Source organism: Mirounga leonina, unplaced genomic scaffold (genome assembly GCF_011800145.1).
Source record: "Mirounga leonina isolate KUSES-001 unplaced genomic scaffold, KU_Mleo_1.0 Mir_171, whole genome shotgun sequence".
In the NCBI taxonomy this organism is placed as follows: domain Eukaryota; kingdom Metazoa; phylum Chordata; class Mammalia; order Carnivora; family Phocidae; genus Mirounga; species Mirounga leonina.
Genome location: NW_023270436.1, coordinates 13,574,047 through 13,595,679, shown reverse-complemented (window position 1 = coordinate 13,595,679; position 21,633 = coordinate 13,574,047). Strand labels below are relative to the sequence as shown.

General features: G+C 46.9%; 1 protein-coding gene across 1 annotated transcript in view; it reads left to right on the top strand.

Annotated features, from left to right (window-relative positions):
* Window positions 1–21,633, top strand: part of NOS1 (nitric oxide synthase 1) — an 83,197-nt gene that overhangs the window by 41,456 nt on the left and 20,108 nt on the right. Inside the window, exons 9-19 of the mRNA XM_035017092.1 lie at window positions 1,125–1,299; window positions 4,739–4,840; window positions 6,333–6,527; window positions 6,943–7,028; window positions 9,283–9,427; window positions 10,731–10,835; window positions 11,400–11,458; window positions 12,313–12,414; window positions 14,130–14,246; window positions 18,005–18,179; window positions 21,383–21,521. Coding sequence (XP_034872983.1) covers window positions 1,125–1,299; window positions 4,739–4,840; window positions 6,333–6,527; window positions 6,943–7,028; window positions 9,283–9,427; window positions 10,731–10,835; window positions 11,400–11,458; window positions 12,313–12,414; window positions 14,130–14,246; window positions 18,005–18,179; window positions 21,383–21,521 — 1,400 coding nt within the window. The remainder of the gene's footprint in view (window positions 1–1,124; window positions 1,300–4,738; window positions 4,841–6,332; window positions 6,528–6,942; window positions 7,029–9,282; window positions 9,428–10,730; window positions 10,836–11,399; window positions 11,459–12,312; window positions 12,415–14,129; window positions 14,247–18,004; window positions 18,180–21,382; window positions 21,522–21,633) is intronic.

The window sequence follows — 21,633 nt, the reverse complement described above, 5'->3', positions numbered from 1 at the left end:
TTGATTTTGTTTGGAAAACACGGAGTTAATTTAGAATATAACGTAAATAAAAATTGGTCCTGGTCTTAATTACTGGGTTTGTTGGAGCTCCCTTATATTTTGCACCCAAGGCTAGAGCCTTACTGACTTCACCCTCGTCCTAGCTCTGGAGAGGGAACAAGCGTCCTAAGGCCTCTGACACTACCCAGTATCTGAGAACTCACCCGGTCTTCCTGGTGAAACCTGGCCTACATTCATTAATGCGTTCCTTCAACATGGTTTATGATTCCTGCTCTGGGCCCGCCATTGTGCGAGCCTTCGTAGCTGAGTTGGTCTCTGCCTCCGTGGTGTTTTCGGTCCCAAGAAGGAGAACTTACACATGCTATTGCCCAAATAACCGCTTAATTCCAATAAAGTGCTACAAAAGAAATTTTATGGTGCCCAGAGTCATCAAGCCACCTGACCCAACCTAAATTGAGCATCAGGGAGGGCTTCCCAGAGTAAGCAACATTTTAGCTGAGAATTAAAGGTTGGGTAAGAGCTGGACAGACCACAGAAGGAAGAGAGAAGCTCCCAGGAGGAAGGAACTGCCATGCAAAGTCCCTGAGGTAGGAAGGAATTTGGCAAGACTCCGTTCCTCCTGGATTAACTTTCAGAGTGGGTTCGGGAGATCAATAGCAGCCCAGCGCAGTGGCTCCCAGGCTTGGGTGTTCCTCCACATCACCTGGGAGACACATTAAAAATGCATATCATCGGGGCGCCTGGGTGGCTCAGTTGGTTAAGCGACTGCCTTCGGCTCAGGTCATGATCCTGGAGTCCCAGGATCGAGTCCTGCATCGGGCTCCCTGCTCGGCAGGGAGTCTGCTTCTCCCTCTGACCCTCCGCCCCTCCTGCTCTCTCTCTCTCATTCTCTCTCTCAAATAAATAAATAAAATCTTTAAAAAAAAAAATGCATATCATCGGACCCGGGCTGTGGAGTCTGCAATCCCACAGGTCTGAAGTGGGGCCCAGGGGTCAGGTGCCGACATAGCGAGTCCCAGGAGGCTGCTGGCCTTTCCACACCCCCAGACTCCAGCTGCCCCCCTCACCAGTCTGGCTGAGAGACTCCTGCCCCGTGGTGAGCTGGGCCGTGTCGCTCTCCGTAGGTTTGAGTGGTTTAAGGATCTGGGCCTGAAGTGGTACGGCCTCCCTGCTGTGTCCAACATGCTGCTGGAGATTGGCGGCCTGGAGTTCAGCGCCTGCCCCTTCAGCGGCTGGTACATGGGCACGGAGATCGGCGTCCGTGACTACTGTGACAACTCTCGATACAACATCCTGGAGGTAAGGTCCCCCCCTGGCTGTCGTGATGGGCAGGCAGGAGGCAGAGGGGGCCGGCCCATCGGTCCTTCCCCACAGCCGAGCTTTGGGTCTTGGAAACTGGGAGAGGTTAGAACAGAGGCTGCACCGCTGGTGAAGGCCCCAGCCATCCCAGAGCATCCGTGGCGGGAACAGAGCATGTGCTACGGGCTAGGCACTGTGCCAACCACCGTGTATAGATGAGGTGCTCATTTCATCCCCAGCACAGCCTCTGGGTATGACAATCCCCGTTTCACAGATGAGGAAGCTGAGGCCTTTCAGAGGTTAAAGCGACAAGCTCAAGGTGACCCAGCTAGCGAGTGGCAGAGCGGGGATGTGAGCTCAGTCTGGCTTTACGGTCCAAGTTCCTAACCACCCGGCTACACGGCCTCTTATTAGAATGGTTTGAAAATGGCCCATGAACGGGCGCCTGGGTGGCTCAGTTGGTTAAGCGACTGCCTTCGGCTCAGGTCATGATCCTGGAGTCCCGGGATCGAGTCCCGCATCGGGCTCCCTGCTCAGCAGGGAGTCTGCTTCTCCCTCTCCCGCTCCCCCCTCTTGTGCTCTTTCTCTCTCTCACTCTCTCTCTCAAATAAATAAATAAAATCTTTAAAAAAAAAAAAAAAAGAAAAAGAAAATGACCCATGAACTCGGAGGGTTTCTTGCCTCTTTCCTGAAAAACAAGGGAGGAGGGTTGGCAGCCGTTTGCCCACGTATGCATTTCTCAGTGGAGGGTCTGATTCCCTCCTTGGCTGAGTCATCCTCATCTACTAAAGGCTGCTAGGGTGGAGTCTGGAGCTCAAATCTGGCAGATGCATCAGGATAGCTGTGGTCCTGCCAGCAACTGATTCCTAACAACTGTCTGTGTGGCGGGCTATGTTTCAAAAGGAGGCATGAGAAACAGAGAAGGCAAGCACTGGACCTATGTCACACAGTAAATAAGGCAAGATTAGAACTCAGAATCAAGCATTAGGTTTCTGTTGTTAATATCCATGGGTGTGGGGCGCCTGGGTGGCTCAGTCGGTTAAGCATCTACCTTCGGCTCCGGTCATGATCCCAGGGTCCTGGGATTCAGCGCCGTGTCGGGCTCCCTGTTCAATGGGGAGCCTGCTTCTCCTTCTCCCTCTGCCCCTCCCCCTGCTTGTGTCTGATCTCTTTCTATCTCTGTCAAATAAATAAGTCTTTAGAAATAATAATAATAAAATAAAACTCATGGGTGTTCACATGGATAGACCTTGAAGACATTATGCTAAGTGAGGTAAGTCAGACAGAGAAATTCAAATGATGTGTGATATCGCTTGTATGTGGAATGTAAAAAAACCAAACTCATAAAAAGAGAGTAGAATGCTGGTTACCAGGGGCTCGTGGGTGGGGGAGTTAGGGAGGAGATGTTTCAGGGTGCAAACTTGCAGCAAAAAGATAAATAAGTTCTGGAAATCTAATGCAGAGAAGAGTAATTATAGTCAACAATACTGAATTATAAACTTCAAAGTTGCTAAGAGACTAGATCTTAATTGTTCCCACCACGGAAAAAGAAATAATAATTATGTGACATGATAGAGGTGTTAACTAACAGTGGTAATCATATTGCAATATATAAATGTGTCAAACCAAGGCCTTAAATTTGTATACCTAAACTCAGACAACGTTATATGCCCACAATGTCTCAATTTCTTTAAAATCCCATGGGTATTAGCTTGGAAACGGAAGCCAGGGGTCCTCAGCCTTGCCACACACTGGACTTACCTAGGGAACCTTATTATGCCTGCGTCCCACTCACCAGGATTTGGATATAATTGCTCAGGGATAGAGCCTCAATTCCAGCATTTTTCAAAGCTCCCCAGAAGATTCTACTGGGTAGCCACTGATCTCTGCAAACTTCTGGCAGGAAAGGAAAAGACATTTCAGGCCATTTCCGTAGATGTGGCTCAAGTCACATTTGGAGATTTTTTTTTTTAATCATAGAGTCTTTTTTTTTTTTTTTCCTGCAACTGCTTTCCATTCTTGTAACCAAAGTAATGGTGTAGAAGTAACAAGAGCAGCATCATGGCTATACACACTTTCCTCTCTCATAAAATAACTCAAGTTTTGTATGTATTTATGTAGAGCAGGAAATTTCTTTCTTTCTGTGGGATGTGTCACTGCCAAAGGACCACAGCAGAACCTAACACCCCAGCCTCAAAGAATGAATTAATATGAGATCTGCTTTCGTGATCTCTGCTTACATTTCGATTGCAGGGAGTCCTCCCCAAGTAGCTTAAATGAGATGCGCTCCCGCACCAGCCCTCCCGGTCCAACCACTGTTCTGTATAAATGTTGACAGCTGGGCTGGGAAGCAGTTTACCCAAACCTGAGAAATTGTCGCCTCCTAGCTCCGTAATGAGACCTGGGCTCCCACAAGTGACTAGAATTGACAGATGAAGGAAAAGCAAGGCTCTAATTAAGGAATTTGCTGTTGGGTCTTCCCCACTCCTGACATCAGCCCCTGGTTCAGCTTGAACTGTAACATGTCAGGAGTTGGTTTGTTTCCAGTAGTTTTGTCAACACAGTTGGCTGGCTGGGGAGCTGCTCTCAGGTCTTGGATGTTATGCGTCTGCCTGGGCTCCAGCTCCAAGGCCAAATGGCTCTATGGACCTTGCTGAGCCTCAGTTTCCTTATCTGTCAGATAGACGCAGGCAGGTGTCCCCCTGAGCTCAAAGCACCCATGGTCTGGATCCCAAGTATGGCTACTCTAGGTGTGGAGCAGGATCGGTGGAGAGCCTTTCCTTCTAGAAAGCAGATGATGCCACTTCCAGACCCACTCTTCTGCTTAAAACCCTCCAAAGACCTTCTCCATGATATTTGGAATGAAATCCTGACTCCTAGGCTTATCCCAAATCCTGCATGATCCAGTCCTGCCTCTTTCTCCCACCAACTCCCCTGGCTCACTGCCCCCCACCCCTCAAATACACTGGTCTTCTTTCTGTATCTCAGATGGTGCAAGCCTGATCCCACCTCAGGGTCTTTGCACCTGCTGTTCTCTCTGCCTAGAACCTTCCCTCCGCAGACCTGCAGATATCTTGCTTCTTCTCATCATCTGGGTCTCACCTGATATGCCACTTCCACAGTCGGTCTTCCCTGACTATCCTGGCTCAATCTGGCCCCCCATCCCTCTTTATCTCCTTTCCTTGTCTTATTTTCTCCCTAGGAATTAGCACTTATCACAATATTAACTGTCTCTCTCCCCAACTAGAAGGTAAGCTTAAAAATAAAAGGGCCACCCAAGTCTCTCTGGTTTTCTGCTACCAGTGGATTCTCAATAGAAAAGTCTTTTGAGTGAGTTTGTCAGTCTGGCAATGAGTTGACTAATTAGTGAAGAAGTTAGCTAGCCCTGTCTCTCCAGAAGTGGCCTAGCCTGTGAGTCTGTGTTTCCTTCCTTTTTCAGGAAGTGGCCAAGAAGATGAACTTGGACATGAGGAAGACGTCCTCCCTGTGGAAGGACCAGGCGCTGGTGGAAATCAACATTGCTGTTCTCTACAGCTTCCAGGTAGCAGGGCACACATCCTGGTTGTCGAGTCTCCAGGGGGAGCTATAAAACCTTCCAGAGGCTTGGAGCAGAAGGTCAAGAGACTTTGCTACTGGGGGGGATCTGTCTGCCAGCAAGGTCTACTTCCCAGCATACATGCCTTGATCTCCACTTTGGATCTTAGGTGGAGACTGTTTGAGGAAGAGATGAATAGATGAGGGAGGGGCATTAGGACTTGTTGCTTATGATTTATTAGAATTGGGACGGCAGGCATCCTCTGTGTCTTGCCACCTCTTGGGGGTTCAGACTATCACATAACAGACACGAATACCCATCTTCATTATCAGAAGCATATCTCAGCCCACTCAATGCGTGGCTCTGTGGTAGGTGGTATTCCATTGGATGGCTGTAGAATTTATTATCTAAACCATGATAATTTGAGAGCAAAAGGAAAACACTGCTAATAATTATGCCAGGGTGGCAGGCATTAGCTGGTATTCTCCCGGGCAGAAGTCTATAGAAGACTATAGAATAGAGATCCCTCTGTAATAGAGACCAGCTCTATCCTCTGGGCGTTGAGAGTCTGGGAAGCTAGGCCCTCCTAGACATCCATGGAAGGCACATGCAGTAGAATGAATGGTTCAAGTCATGGATAGACATGAATACGGACCATGGGCTCCCATGTCAGGCGTAGGGAGAATGGACACATGGAGGAATATCCCAGGGCAGAGACAGGTTGAGATGGAATGAGGGGGAAGGAAGTCCCCTCTTCTCTCTCAAGTGTGGAGGAGTGAGGTATTCGGGAGTCGCTGAGAAGGATGGAGCATAGTGTGGTGGACTGGAGGACTGGCATGAAGACCGGCGAGCCAGAGATAGGAGAGATGTGAGTGGGATTAGTGATTGAGGAAGGAAGATGCAGAAAGGGGCAAGGGTTTGTGGGCAGAGAGGGAAAGCACTGTTTAGACAAGGTGTGAATCCGGACCAGCCGACCAGCACGGGCCCTGGGGGCTGGTTACCCAGATATGCAGTCCACCCACCTCTACAGCAATTTCTGTGTTTTAATTTAAAAAAAAACTCCTCCTGAGTACTTAAAAATTTTTATTTTAAGAGGATTTTATATCAGCACCATAAATGGAGGGTCAGCATTAGTTGTCATAAATAGAAGGTAATTATAATATTAAATAAATTAATAAACAAATAAACACAAGGAAAACAATACAGAGTTGTTAAATTCTAGCTCAATGCTGCCTGAGGTTCCTCTCTCTGGTGAAAAAGAGGGGGAGAGGGAGGAAGGAGAGAGGAAAATTGGCAAGAAAGGCGTTGAAAATGGGTTAGCACCAAAAGGAGACTCTCCCCTGGGTATAATTGAGAGGGAAATGCAGAGAATCACTTTACACCACCTAACATCATCTCCGGGACCACCCTCTGGGAAACGCTGCTCGATGGGGAATAGAGTCCTGAAATACCCCAGTTTCTTTTCCTTCCTGACTCCCTGTCCCCTCTCCTCCCACAGAGTGACAAAGTGACCATCGTTGACCACCACTCTGCCACCGAGTCCTTCATTAAGCACATGGAGAATGAATACCGCTGCCGGGGGGGCTGCCCCGCAGATTGGGTGTGGATTGTGCCCCCCATGTCTGGCAGTATCACCCCGGTCTTCCACCAGGAGATGCTCAACTACCGGCTCACCCCCTCCTTCGAATACCAGGTCCTGCCCCTCCCTGTCTCTTTGGTGCTAAATCTTCAATATTTGGGATGCATGTTTTGCTTCAAGCATGTCTGAATTCAAACTTACTCTTTGGGCACTCAAGTGCTCCATAGCCGACGTGGCTGGCGGCTACCCTCTTGGCCAGCACAGCTCTAGCTCAAAGACTAATGGGGTCCCCCAGGAGAGTGTTTGAGAGGGATTAAGGGCTGAGTGGAAAGGTCTAGCAGGACAATGCAGGGAGACTGGACCAGCCACTCTGTGCAAGGACCCCTGTGGTCACCCCCAGCAGAATCAGTCCCTGCAAGGGCTGAGGGTTAGACAAAGCTGGGCAGCCACGAGCACCCAGGAAGTCCTGAGCATCCCCCAAGAGGAGCCAGACTTCCTCACTACAGTGACCATAGTCCTCTCTTCCCAGCCTGAGCCTTGGAACACCCACGTCTGGAAGGGTACCAATGGGACCCCCACAAAGCGGCGAGCCATCGGCTTCAAGAAGCTGGCAGAGTAAGTCTCCTGAAGTCGGTGGGGGATAGAAGTGCCTCCAAGCTCAGAGAGCCCCAGGCAGAGGAGGCTGGGAAGATGCTTGTGCCTCTGACCCCTCATGTGTTGCGATGTGACTTCTCCATCTTCTCTTACCCCCTCCTGCCTTCTTTGCCTCGGGGTCTGAGATGTGGAGGTTGCTTCAGCTTTTTTCTTTCCCAACCTCACGTTCCTCACCTTGGTGTCCTAAATTCTTGTCTTGGAGGCAATGGCATGTTGGTAAACCAGCTCTCCTAAAAATAATAACAATGGTACTGTTAATAATAACAGATTTGTAACATTTGCCGATTTCCGTGGTATAAACACTCCCACTGTGGCCAATTTCAAGCTACTTACAGGAAGTCACTGAACCCAGAGGTGGGAGGAACTGGGACGAGCCAACTCAAGAGGGCTCTCACCCAGGGCTGAATTCTAACAACACTCATTCATTCATTCATTTGGCCAACAAATGAATACTGAGGGCCTACCTTGTGCCAGGCACTGTGCTAGGCTCCAGCGATGCCTGATGAGCCAGATCAGTGTTGTTCCTGTCAAAGCTCACAGCCATTCATTTTCCAAGAATCACCCAAATACAGTAAACATTGCAAGTGCCATCGAGGAGTGATTCATGGTGCCGTAAACAGAGCTGACCGAGTTTGGGAGGTCAGAGAGGGCTTCCTTCAGAAGATGACAATTGGGCTAAAGAATGAGATGAATAGACTTAACTGAGCAAAGGAGGGAGGGAAAGAGGTTATGGGCCAAGCCACTGAAGAGTAATGATTCTTGAAGAATGTGTGGCCAACCAAGGGACCCGCTGACGAGTCAGGTGGGGCTGACCGAGATGATCTAATGGAGATAACCTTTTGGCAGAGGAGCTGAGTGTGCACTGAGCATCTCTTCCATCCACACCCTCCGGTCCAGAACTCTCTGGGTACAATCCCTAGAGGGACAACAGATGCCATCCATGCCACAAACCCCAGAAGCCAGGCACTGGTGGGTCCTGCAGGGACTCCAAACCTAGGTCCTTGTTCCATTAACATGGCTCATGCCACCTCTCTCCTTCCACCTAACCCCCTCTTCCAGCCACACAAGAACACATCAGCAACCATCCTTTCCCTAATAAGAGAATCACAGATATTCTCGGGGAGGGCAGCCTTGGGCTTCAGTTCAGTTCAACTGTTTCGGGGAGAAAAGGGAGGAAGAAATCTAAAACATTAATTGCACTATTAAGTGTGGGGTGGAAACAATGGTAGTTAATTATAGATGCTTTTTTATGCTCCGATCACTCAAAGGGAATCCTCCAGACACCTTTTATTCTTTTCTGTTTCTCCCCCTGAGCTCCGAGTGCTCCTGCAGCGTGGGTGGTTTCCCTGATTCTCAAAAATGAATTTACCACCAATAATCCCCAGGTGGGAGTAATTAGCAATTTGTCTTCTCTGAGGTCCCTCGTTAGACCAGGGATGCTGGCTCAGAAGGTGAGCCCAGGCATTCCTGGGCCTCTGCCTGTCTGCCACCGCCACGCCCTCATCGACAGGAAGGAAGGAACCCTGGTTCTGAATTTTCCGTTTAGCTGGAAAGAGCCTAGACTTGATATTTAAACTCTCCAGGGATTCGGAGAGAACAGCATCTTTAAAATTCATTCCCTCTTTTGATGGATATTTATTTAGTGCCTATTAGCTATCAGGCTCTGTGCAATACCCTGAAGATGAAGCCTGATTTAGTCCTTCCTTCGTGGATTTATGAACCTCTAAGATTCCTTCTAACTCAATACCTGGTGATTTGTTAATGATATTCTCTCTCACACACACACACACACATACACACTAGAACATAAGCTCCATGACAGCTAATTGTCTATGTTCTTCAGCTCCTGTAACCATACCTGGCACATGATTCAGCACTCAACAAACGTTTGATGAATGAATGAATGAATGATCATCTTTGGTGGCCATGCTTGGCAAACCAAGGTTCTCAAGACCGGGATTGGTCAACCAAGCAACAAACTAACAAAACTAACCAACCATGTTAGCTCATGACTAGTTGCTCTGGAGGGATTTAATAAAGGGGTCAATATGGTGCTAAATTCAGGCTTTTAGTGTCCCTGAAACCATCAGAGATCAAGAGAGTAAGTTCTCTCCCACTACATTTCAAGGATCATGGTTCTTGCCCAAAAGCCCCAGTCTGGCATCTTCCCTCCTTTCTACATTTCCCATTTTCCTCTCCATCCTCTTCTCCCCAGAGCTGTCAAGTTCTCGGCCAAGCTCATGGGGCAGGCAATGGCCAAGAGGGTCAAGGCAACCATCCTTTATGCTACAGAGACAGGCAAGTCGCAGGCCTATGCTAAAACCTTGTGCGAGATCTTCAAACACGCCTTCGATGCCAAGGTGGGTATGGGGCAATGCCAGATCCCTGCTTCTTCGTGGTAAATATACAGTTGGGAAGGGGAGAGAGGGGAGTCAACAGAGAAGAACCTTTGAGAATGGATGGAAGCACACCCCAAGGTGCCCATCGGCATGCATATGCATATTCATATAAATTGCAGAGGACTTTGATGCCCCTCTTCCCATGACCTTCCAGGAGAGTCCAGGAATCACAAAATGAAACCCCATCTCAGAGCCAAATCTTAAAGGGTTTTTGAGAAAACATTCTGGGGTCAGTTTGGGAAGCCCTGCATTAAACATAGTTCAGTATCAGAGCCTTCAACTTGCAAGTCCATACAGTTGAACAATATGGGAGTCAGGGGTGCTGAAAATCTGCATATATCTTTTGACTCCTCCAAACTTAACTACTAATAGCCTATTGTTGACCAGAAGCCTTACTGATAACACGAACAGTTGATTAACACATATTTTGTATGTTGTATGTATTATATACTGTATTCAAGCAGTAAAGGAAGCTAGAGAAAGGAAAATGTTAAGAAAACCAGAAGGAAGAGAAAATGCATTGACAGTACTATACTCTATTTATTGGGGAAAAATCCATGAATAAGTGGACCCACGCAGTTCAAAGCCATGTTGTTCAAGGTCCACTGTATTCTAATCTCCAAATGAGAAGGGGTTGGAATATAAGCATGTTTGTTCATGGCTCACTTATTTTCAAGGAGCCTCTCAGGAGACTGGGCTTCCCCAGAACCTACTTGGAGAAATGTTGTTCAAGAGATGCAAAGATATAGGACAATAATCTTCTTTATGACAAGGGTCTCAAACTTAGTTGGCCCAGGTCCCATGCTGGTGGAGGGAGGATTAGCAAGGAGGCTGAGCAGACCTGGTCAGAGGAGTTGGATGTGCACTGGCCATTCCCAGCCTAAATGTGGTCAAGAAGATTCCAAGATCAGTTGGTTATAAGCCCAAGGATCTCCATCAAGATCCCTCTCTATTAGCGGGCCAACCCCTTTCACCATCGCCCCCAGGTTCTTGATGGTCCTTCAGGCCACTGTGACCATAGAAAGGTCCCACACTGCCAAAAACTTTTAGTTCTACCCACTTGAGCCCACTGAAATAGTAACACTCAGAACTTTTGGTTCTCCTTCCAAAGGAGATGGCTCAAGATGACTCATGTTTTTCCTCTGTCTCTCTTCTTCTCCTTCCCCCATCACTTTTTTGTTCTCTCTTAACTCTTCTCCTTGTCACCTTCTCCCTTCCTCTCCCTCTCCCCCCACCCGCCGTTCCTTCACCCTCGCCCACCTAGGTGATGTCCATGGAAGAATATGACATTGTACATCTGGAACATGAAACTCTGGTCCTGGTGGTTACCAGCACTTTTGGCAATGGAGACCCCCCTGAGAATGGGGAGGTAAGATGAGCTTTCACCTGTTCTAGCATGTTCTCCACTGGGGGGAAGAAGGAGGGATAGCAGTTACACCTGCCAGTCAGCAGCAAATCCTCCCAGAGCGTCAAAAGCCCATGACTTCGATTTGGATCCAAGTTCCACAAAGACTGGACAATTCCAAGACCTCAGTGTCTTCGTGTCTGCTGATTAGCCAATCCTTGGTGAAAATGCTGTTGCCCGAGTGAGCTCCTGCTTTGGGATGGATGCTCCCATCAGGACCTTGGCATCCCCTGCTCCAGATGAGAGAAGTGGGGACAATATTTTTATAAAGAGAAAGCCACAGTGGGGATTTGTGGGCTGGGGGTGGCAGGACCACACCTGTAGTCGCTTAATCAGGGGGTCCTTCCACACGCACCTGCAGCTCAAGCGCTGCTGCCCACCCCGAACCCCTGACCATATCTAGCATCCTGACCCCCAGAGGCATCAGGCTCCACTTGTGCCAGCCAGGACCCCAGACGCTCAGTGCCCGACCCTGTTCCGGTTCCTAAATCTCTGCTTCACATTTCACTCATCTCTTTTGGCTTCCAGAAATTCGGCTGTGCTTTGATGGAAATGAGGCACCCCAACTCTATGCACGAAGAAAGGAAGTAAGTGAATGTCCAGGGTCACATTACACACTTGGGGAGTAACTGAAAATTGTCTTTTGGCATCTGGGGTTCACATTCGAGTGCTGGCTGGTTTTTGTGACCTAAGGTCCACTTGTGAGCAATGTTAACTGGTAGATATCTGGGGTCCACTGGGGCTGATGTTTTGGCTCCTTGGGTGACTTCACTGCCCTGTGCCTCAGTTTCTTTTTCCATCAAATAGGGCTGGTTATACCTGCCTTAACTTCTTAACTTGTAAGAACCAAGGGAGAAAATAGATGTAAGCATCTTGTGAGAACTCAGGAGCCCCTAAGTGTAAACACCAGTTCTTATTATCTCTCCTTTTTGGAAACCTACATTCGAAATCAGTGAAAATGAACTTCTTTCCCTAGAACCGTTCCATCGGACGCTCATGGTGGAATTCTAGCTAATATAGAGTTTGAGTTCAGAAGATAAAATACCTTATAAAGCAAAAAAAAAAAAAACTGCCTGTAGCCAAAAGATGTTCATGGTGAAACTGCGTCCCAATGCAGGGTTGGGTTCTAAAGATATTTCGTAAGGTGACCTGTAATCATGAGTACCCTTGCAAAGCTCGTAAGTCTCACATAAAGCAGATTATGTGGTCCTTAGGGCGTGTGCATGCTGAGCTGTCTTTTGGGGAGACTGACACTTCTCCTTAGCAAAGCACCTGTTGCCCTGCTCACATACGTTCCATATCCAAGGGGTAGCTGCGTCCCTCCTGCCCAGCTATCTTTGTCCTCGCTCTCCCTGCCCCTCTCCTTCCCAGGTGACCACCACAGGCTCCCCCTCACCTCTCCTTCAGGGAGAGAGAGGGCACCATCCGTTCTCCCCTCTAGGTACCCGGAACGCTTGCGTTTCTTTCCCCGTAAAGGGCCTCCCCTCCCCCAAGGTGACCCAGGAGTCCGCCGTCTGGCTGCAGCCCGTGACAGCCAGCAGAGGTAGAGTGTGTGTGCGTGTGTGCATGTGCATGCGTGCCCATCTGTGTGCACACATGTTCATGCACGTGTGTGCACATATATATGCCCCGTGTTCATGGACGCATGCGGGTGTGTGTGCCCAGTGCGCAAGCATCCAAGGCCACATCTGGGTCTCAAGGAGACCTGAGTCCTAAACCAGGCTGTACCGCTAACTCACCAAGCAACCTTGAGCAAGGCATTTGACCTCTCTGGACCTCAGTCTTTCTCATCTGCCAAATGGGGAGAAACTGTCTCTGCCCCAACCACCCCTGGGAGTTGTTGAGAGGATCAAAGGATAAAAACAAAGAGGAAAGCATTTGGAAAAGCCTCAAACCTCATACAAATACATGTGCTGTTATTTTTAACCCACAAGCATTAACCATCCCTCCCACACTAACAACACAGCCGCCCCCTGATATGTTGCATGACTTATTTGCAGAAATGACTCAATGTGAGACTATTTTGGGGCAGAAAATACACTTACATATATTTAGAACTTTTCCTGATGCTGGAACGAAAACTTTGAAGAACGTCCAGCTCAGAAGCCCTGCCTGCCAGAATGAGCAATGCCTTTTTTTGTCTTTTGCACTCAGATTTGTCTGTTGAGTCGTTTGTTTTGGTTTGGGTGTTGGTCTTTTGTTTGTGGGGAGTTGTTTTGTTTTGCTTTCTGGTCTTGGGATTTTGTTTTGTTTTATGTTTTGTTTTTTTGCTTTGCCTGAGAATAATACTTCCCACTTTTGGAGGAGAACAGGGAAACTGGATCTTTCTTTGAAGTCTCAAAGCTCCCGAGCCTCTCGTGCTGAGGTTTCCGTCCCAGTGACATCTTCCTTCCCCTTCAAAAGAGTTTAATAAGAAATTCAATCTCTTTTCGTGCCACGTCTCAGTGCTGAACATTTTCCACTATTTCCTTGAAATGGGAAATGTGACAGCTCCTTGAAATGTGCAAGGTCCATAACCTGATGGAGAGAGTATTGAATGGGAGTTGTCCGGCACAATCCAATAAAACTTTCTAGGGTGGTGTAAACGTTCTATAGCTCTGCTATCCAGTATGGCAGCCACTAGACCCATGTGGCTCCTGAGCACTTGACACATGGCTAGTGCAAGTGAGGAACAGAATTTTTAACTGTATTTCTTTCAAATCCATTTAACTTTACATTTCAGTAGATACACAGAGCTACCATAGTGGACAGCAAAGTTAGTTCCTGGCTATTCAGAGTGAGGTCTGGGGACCGGCAGCATTGGCACCTCTTGGGTACTTCTTAGAAATGCAGAACCTCAGACCCTGCCTGGAACTGCTGCATCGGAATCTGCGCTCTTTAACAGCATCCCAGGATGATTCATGTGCTCTTTACAATTTGGGAAGCAAGGAAGTGTGGTCTAATGGTTAGGGGATGGTCTGTTCTATTTGTGACTTTTTGCCCACTAAATCATTTTGACCATCTTGCTCTCAAGATTCCTGAGTCGAGTGAGGTCAGAAACATTTTAAATACAAGTGGTGTCATGTGCAGATGGCTAGCTATCATCATGATGGATGAAGATAAGTTGATCCATTCTGGAAGAGTCAATAGAAGCCTTATGGTCTCAACATGCAAGAGAAAGTCCTAGAAACGGGACTGGTCATTTGAAGATCCTTTGGGGTATTGAGCTCAAGAGGGGGTTCCAAGCCAGAGCTCACAGGCTCTCTTCTGTTTTGGCAGGAGCTACAAGGTCCGATTCAATAGCGTTTCCTCATATTCTGACTCCCATAAATCATCGGGCGATGGGCCAGACCTCAGAGACAACTTTGAGAGTGCCGGACCCCTGGCAAACGTGAGGTGAGCAGGGGCTGGGGGCATCAGGGAAGACATCTTGGTGAACTGGATTCAGTTGCAAAGTGGGCTCTTTGTTAGGGGGTCTCCCTTCTATTCCCATCCATCTCATGAATAACCAGCTGCACTGTCATTGTCTGGAGACTACCTCCTCCCTGTTAAAGCACACTAGCTGGGCTGTCCTGTGACCTCTTCCTAAACACACTCTCAGAGCTCCATTGCCCAAATCTCACCCCATCTTCAGCATATCATGTGTGCTGAAGGAAGTTAATCCCTAGAAATTACTCAATGAGCTACCCTTCCCGGTGAAATGTTTTACACCTTATAGAAGCTTCTGGAGACACCCTGCTCTCAACCCTGGATGCTCATGCCCCAGTGGCTCTCAACCCTGGATGCACATCAAAATCATCTGGAGATGTTTGCAATATACCAATAACCAAGCCCCATTTCCAGAGATTCTGATGTAATTGGTCTAGAATTAGGCCCAAGTATTGCCTTTTATTTTCTTAATTTCCTCAAGTGACTCTAATGTATAGTCAGATTCAGAAAATATTGGCCCAATCCCATGTTTACCAAAGCACAGTGGTCACATACCAAGGGTCATTTTAGGTAGAACATGGACAGATATTTTATATTTCAACAGTTGTGAATTCAATTTAGTGAGCACTTAGAAAGAAAGAAAACTGGATGTCACATCCTTGGTTTTGCCGATGTTAGTCAACACAAGGCTAACGTAAGCCGAGTATCCGGGCCTGGCCACAAATCTTCCTGACCTTTGCCAACCGAACCTTCTCGTACCTGCTCACAGCAATGCTTGGTAGCTGATTCACATCACAGGGGTCCTAGATATTGAAGTTTTATGTCCAGGGGTGCCCTTTTTAATAGACTTTATTTTTTTAGAGCAGCTTTAGGTTCCCAGCAAAACTGAGACGAAGATACAGAGATTTCCCTTATACTCCCTTCCCAGCCCCCAACAAAAACAGCCTCCCCCACCACCACCATCTCCATCCAGAATGGTACATTTGTACAGTGGATGAACCTACACTGACACATCATTATCACACAAAGTGCATAATTTATATTAGGGTTCACCCTTAGTGTTATTCATTCTGTGGGGTTTGACATCAGTGCATTGTTTCAGCTTGACATTGAACATCAGTTTTATACTTTGAGAGCCAGACCCATTTTTTCTGTATTAAATCTATCATGGCTTAGGGCAGACATTGGCAGGCTACAGCTAGCAGGTGCATTCAGCCCGGCCACTCTGTACTCTTGCACAACCCGTGAGCTGGGGAATGGTTTTTATAGTTGAACATTTGCAATTCACTTGATGATAGGAGACATTACCGTTGAATCCCAATTCAGCAAAATGCTATTCCCCCCCCACAAAAAAAAAAAAGGAATTCTAGCCTCATAAGTAGACATAGTACTAAAACATTATCCTCAATAACTGTAATAATAATTTTTAAAAATTTTTATTTTGTCAACAAAAATGTGCAGGAATTTGTTTTCTGTCTGTTATGTAAGTGTGTACATAATAGCTTCGATTTTGCTTCTTGGCCTAGAAACGTAAAAATATTTACTCTCTAGCCCCACATATAAGAAGTTTGCCAGTTCCTGGTTTGGAGGCTTACAACAGGAAGTTTGAAATCATGAGGTGAAGATCGTGGTGGAAACGTGAGTCTAGGAAGTAACTGGGCTGCAGGCCTTCAGGTGTACCAGAAAAGATACTAATGAATGAATCACCTGAGCCATTTGTTAGTGAAAACAAGTGGGTTTGATAAGCTAGCGAGTACAAATTAAAAGCAAGTTAAACAGTAGTAATAAGGAAACAATAGTATCAATGGAAGTCATGTACTGCAGATGCCGTGAACATAAATATTGCGTGTTTGAGGAACAGTGCTGTAACCACAAGTCACGACTGGTGCTTGGAATTTCGGATCTCCATTGGGCTGAAGCTAAGGGGCAGGGCTTGAGGCAAAAGTGCTCCTTCCCAGCCCCCTCCAACCAGTCCACTCCTGGTTACCACCTCTCCTACTTGTCACACCACTGCCCTTGGAGGAAAAGGAGAGGAATCCAGCTCTAGGAAGATCACGGGTGAAGGAGTGATGGGGGGAAACACTGCCTAATCCCACATACTTTCCTTGGAAAGACTCTACAAGCCCAGAGGAAAGAAGGACAGGAAAGGAGAAGAGGCTCAGTGAGAAAGCATGTGTGTAGGTGTCCAAGGACAGATGTTAACCTCAGCTAACCCTCACTTGATCTTATGAGATGCCTGGACCCATCTCAAGTGCATTCTCCAATGACAGAGAGAGTGGGAGTCCCTTCCCAGCTCTCCCTCCACCTTCCGCTCATCCCCCATCTCAATCTTTGGCCAACTTGACCCCTTCATCCTAAACAAAGAAGATGCAGAACCAGAGCCAGCGTGGAAGAGCTTATCCAGCTCCATGCCTGGGCTTGTCTGAGATGACAGTCTACAGCAGAAAACTCTGACCTAGGAAAGTGGGGTGCGGTGCTCCTGTCCCACTTACCAACCTGTCGCTCCGGTCCCAGTGAGGTTGAGACCCACAGCCAGGACCGAGCCCTGAAAGTGTGACATAAAGTGTCTCTAGGACAGTGAACTAGCAAGAGTGGCCATCTGAGACACAGTCCTTCCCTTCTCGTACTCAATCAAGGCAGCCCACCTTAACAGAGAGGAAAATCTCATTAACTTGACCCCCACTGATTCAAACGCCCATGTTTTTTTGGTGGTATCTAGGCAAAGAGGGTTTGCAAAGCAAATTAATTTCATAGACATCGCAAGGGGTGGAGTCAGCATATTTATAAATCTTTCATCCCCTTTTAGAAGAACCTGTTTACCCACCAACATTTGATGTGGGTTTTGTTTTAAGTTTTTGTTTTTAATTCCAATTAACATACAGTGAACATTTGATGTATTAATGACAAGTTCTTCTGATCTCCTTGTTAATATAGGTCCCCAAGGACAGCTGTGTTATGATTTTCATTATCTTTATACTTAAAACTCATCTGGTTGTGTCAGTGATAGAATTCAAGTCTTCCAAAAAAAGTAGACTAATTTCTCTGGCTTAGAAAGGGACACACAAGAAACAAGCCAATGGTTCTGGGTCATCGCTATCCCTAACTCATCCCAGGACCACTGGGAATTTTCTCCTGAGGATGGTCACACCTAACAGAGACCAGAAGGAAAGGAGAAGAGGGCTCCCAGATTTTAAAATGGCTTTCCCCAGGTGGGCTCAGGGCTATCTGACCACCATGGGCTAAACACGGTCCTTCTAGAGATAACCAGATGTCTAGGTCTGCTCAGGCCTCCATAACAAAATACCAGAGTGGGTGACTTCAACAACAGATATTTATTTTCTCACAGTTCTAGAGGCTGGAAGTCCAAGATCAAAGTGCCAGTAGGATTGGTTCCTGGTGAGGCCTCTCTTCCTGGCTTGCAGATAGATGACCGCCTTCTTGCTGTGCCCTCACATAGCCTCTCCTCTCTGCACCGTCAGAGTGAGAAAGTGATGTCGGTGTCTTCTTCTTTTTCTAAGAACATAAATTCAATTGGACTAGGGCCCAATCTTATGACACCATTTAACCTGTTACCACCTTAAAGGTGCCATCTCCAAATACAGCCACGTTGGGGGTTAGGATTTCAGCATATGAATTTGGTGGGGGGGACATAGAATCCATAATACCAGACACCTCCTCATGCCCCACAGTCCTCTAGCATGGACCTTTTGTTGTCTCCTTGGCAGGTTCTCTGTCTTTGGCCTTGGCTCCCGGGCTTACCCTCATTTCTGCGCCTTTGGACATGCTGTGGACACCCTCTTGGAGGAGCTGGGAGGAGAGAGGATCCTGAAGATGAGGGAAGGGGATGAGCTTTGTGGGCAAGAAGAGGCTTTCAGGACCTGGGCCAAGAAGGTCTTTAAGGTAACCACCGGCCCAGATCTCAGAGACCTAAGGGGAGAAGTCACGCCCCCCAAGATCTCCAAAGACAGAGTACCTACACCATCAGAAATAGAACAAACTTGAGAGAACCCCTGGTATTTCCCCCATGTATCCAGCCAGGATACAGCTTTCAACAGCTCAGATGAGTTTGGGTGGTCTTAAAACACACATTCTCCACCCAGAATCTAACCCCCTGCATTATGGATAGGGAATTGTCTACAAAAAAAAAAATTGTAGTCTTGGGATTTCAGAGCTGGGAGGAATTCGTCCCTCCCTCACATTTAGTAGACAAGTAGACCAAAAACATAAAGTTGGTTAGCCACACCAGGGGTCTGTGCCTCGCCCTGGAACTCAGGTCTCCAATTTGTCTACTTGGACAAGCTTCTCCCTCTTGTGCTAGATCTTCACTGACCAATACAGAAGCCGCTAGCCCCATGTGCTATTTAAATGCCAATGTAAATGAATTCACATTCAAAAGGATGAATGAATAAGTGAATATGGTATATCTAGATAATGGAATATGATTCAGTCATGAAAAGAATGAAACATTGATACCTGCTATACCATGGATGAGCCTTGCAAACCTGCAGAGTGAAAGAGGCCAGGCACAAAACGTCTATGCTTCCATTTATAGGAAATGTCCAGGACAGGCGAATCCATACAGAGATTAGATTCGTGGTTGCCCGGGGCCTGGAGGAGTGGAAAATGGGAATGCTGGCTAATGGGTACAAGGCTTCTTCTGAGAGGATGAGAATGTTCCAGAACTGGATAGCATTGGTGGTTGCACAACTCTCTCAACACACTAAAAGCCATGGAACTGTACATTTTAAAATGATGAATTTTATGTTGCATGAAAAATATCTGTGTATATATACATAGAAATAATTAAATGTTTAATTATAGTATAGAATATTGTATATTATAATGACAGAAATATTATATATCACATAATTGCATAAATATATTTATCTTACATAAAATAATTACATGTACATTTTATATACCATCATGGATGTATAAAATTTTAATCATTTTTAATTAGATTTTTAATTCTATTTAGTAGCTATATTAAATAGATTCTATTTAAAGATCTCATTCCTTGGCTGCATATTTCACGTACTCAGTAGCCATAAGAAGCTAGTGGTCACCCCAGGAGACAGCACAGAACAGTCCCATTATGATAGAACATGCCATTGGACGGCACGATTCTAGACATAATGTCACAGGAGAATAATGAATAATGGCCTTCTATCTGCATGTGGGACATGATTCGATTGGCCATCCTGGGAATAACAAAAAGCCGTGAATGCTGACCCCCCACCTTCACCTCCTCCTTCCTCCACCCCAGAATGCATTCTCTCGAGCAGCTACAGGAGAAAGGACAATATACAACCTCCTGCTACTCAGTTGGCACTTTCCACTTCTGCAATGCACATAGGCAGAAAAAGGGGAAACTGAGGCCCCTGAGCTATCTGGATATCTGTGGGGGGAGGCTGTGTCTACAAGACTGTTTCTTGCATTTCTTCCTAGACAAGGAAAATTGTGATAACTTGGCTTTTGTTCCCTTGAGATCACTATGGTTCTTGACTTCAATCAGCCCACTTTGATTGAGCACCCCAGAAGCAGGGCCTGTTACAAACCACTGTATCCTTTAGCTATCACCAACCCCTCCAGTCCTCCCACCAACTTCCCAGTCCTGGCAACCACTGACTGGACTCTCTGTCTCTGTAGATTTGCCTCTTCTGGACATTTCATATGAATGAAATCATATAGTATGTGGTCTTTTGAAATTGGCTCATTTCACATCTTTTTAAGGTTCATCCACATTGTAGTATATATCAGTACTTCATTGCTTTTTATGGCCAAATAATATTCTGTTGCATGTGTATATCATATTTTGTTTATCCATTCATCAGTTGATGGATGTTTAGATTGTCTGAAAATCAACACAAGGCCAAAAAATGGGTAAAGCTACCCTTAAAAAGCTCTTGAATTGGGGTACCTGGGGCAGTCTGGGAAGGAAAGAAGCATTTGACTCTTAGTTTGGGCTCAGGTCATGATCTCAGGGTCATGGGATTGAGCCCCACATCAGGCTCTGTGCTCAGCACAGAGTCTGCTTAAGATTCTCTCTCTCTCCCTCTCCCTCTGCCCCTCCCCCCCTTGCTCACATGCTCACTCTCTCTTAAAAAACAAAACAAAAAAAACCACTCTTGAATTATCCATGGCTTTTATCCCAAAAACCTGAATTCCAAATGGTAATTCTTAGGATTACTAAAGTCAGAGAACTTAGGAACTTGGCAAAAAAGAAAGAAAGAAAGAAAAGAAAAATTCATAGGCAGGTGTTCAAACATTCAGTATGTTCTGCTTTTAATGTAATTGTTTAAATCTTTAGAGGAAGAGAGATAGGAAGTTCTAAAGTGTTTATTTTCTTTTTTAAAGATTTTTATTTATTTGAGAGTGCATGTGTGAGAGAGAGAGAGCACAAGTGGAGGGAGGGCCAGAGGGAGAGAGAGAAGCAGACTCCCCACTGACCAGGGAACCTGACACAGGGCTCAATCCCAGGGCTCAATCCCTGAGATCATGACCTGAGCCAAAGGCAGACGCTTAACCGACTGAGCCACCCAGGCACCCCTAAGGTGTTTATTTTCTTGCTTAATGTTAGGCCTCTACAAATGGTGGTTTTAGGAATAAATGACATAAGAGTTACATACTAAATAGAGGTTAAATCCTAAAGTCATTAATTAGTAAATCTGATATATTCAGCACATCAAAGGCATTCAAAAAGTATAGGATGGATTAGTGGATGAGTGGCTGGCAGGTAGGTGGTAGGATGGATAGATGGGTGGATGGGTGGGTGAGTGGAAGGAAGGAAGGAAACAAAGAAAGGTTTAGATGGAGGGATGGAAGGATGGATGACAGATGGAAGGAAGGAGGGGGAAGGAAAGAAGGGAGGGAGGGAGGGAGGAAAGGAAGGAAGGGTGGGTAGATGGAGGGATAGAAATGAAGGAAGGAAGGAGGGAGGGAAGGAGGGAAGGGAGAAGGGAAGGAGGGCAGGTGGTGGACGGATGAAGGGACAGATGGGTGGATGAGTGCATGGATGGAGGGATACACGCCATGACTGGGAGCTGTCGGCGGAGAGCCCCTCTTGGTGGACGGGGTCACCCAGAGCCCTGCTTGCGCCACAGGCAGCCTGCGATGTGTTCTGCGTGGGAGATGATGTCAACATCGAGAAGGCCAACAACTCCCTCATCAGCAATGACCGCAGCTGGAAAAGGAACAAGTTCCGTCTCACCTACATGGCCGAAGCTCCAGAGCTTACGCAAGGTACCCCCCACCCTCCTGGGGGGGCTGGGGCGGGGGGGCTGCAGGACGGCAGGGGGAGGGGAAAGGTGCCCCGAGGAGCTGGGTGTCGTGGCTTCCATCTCCTTTCAGCGCG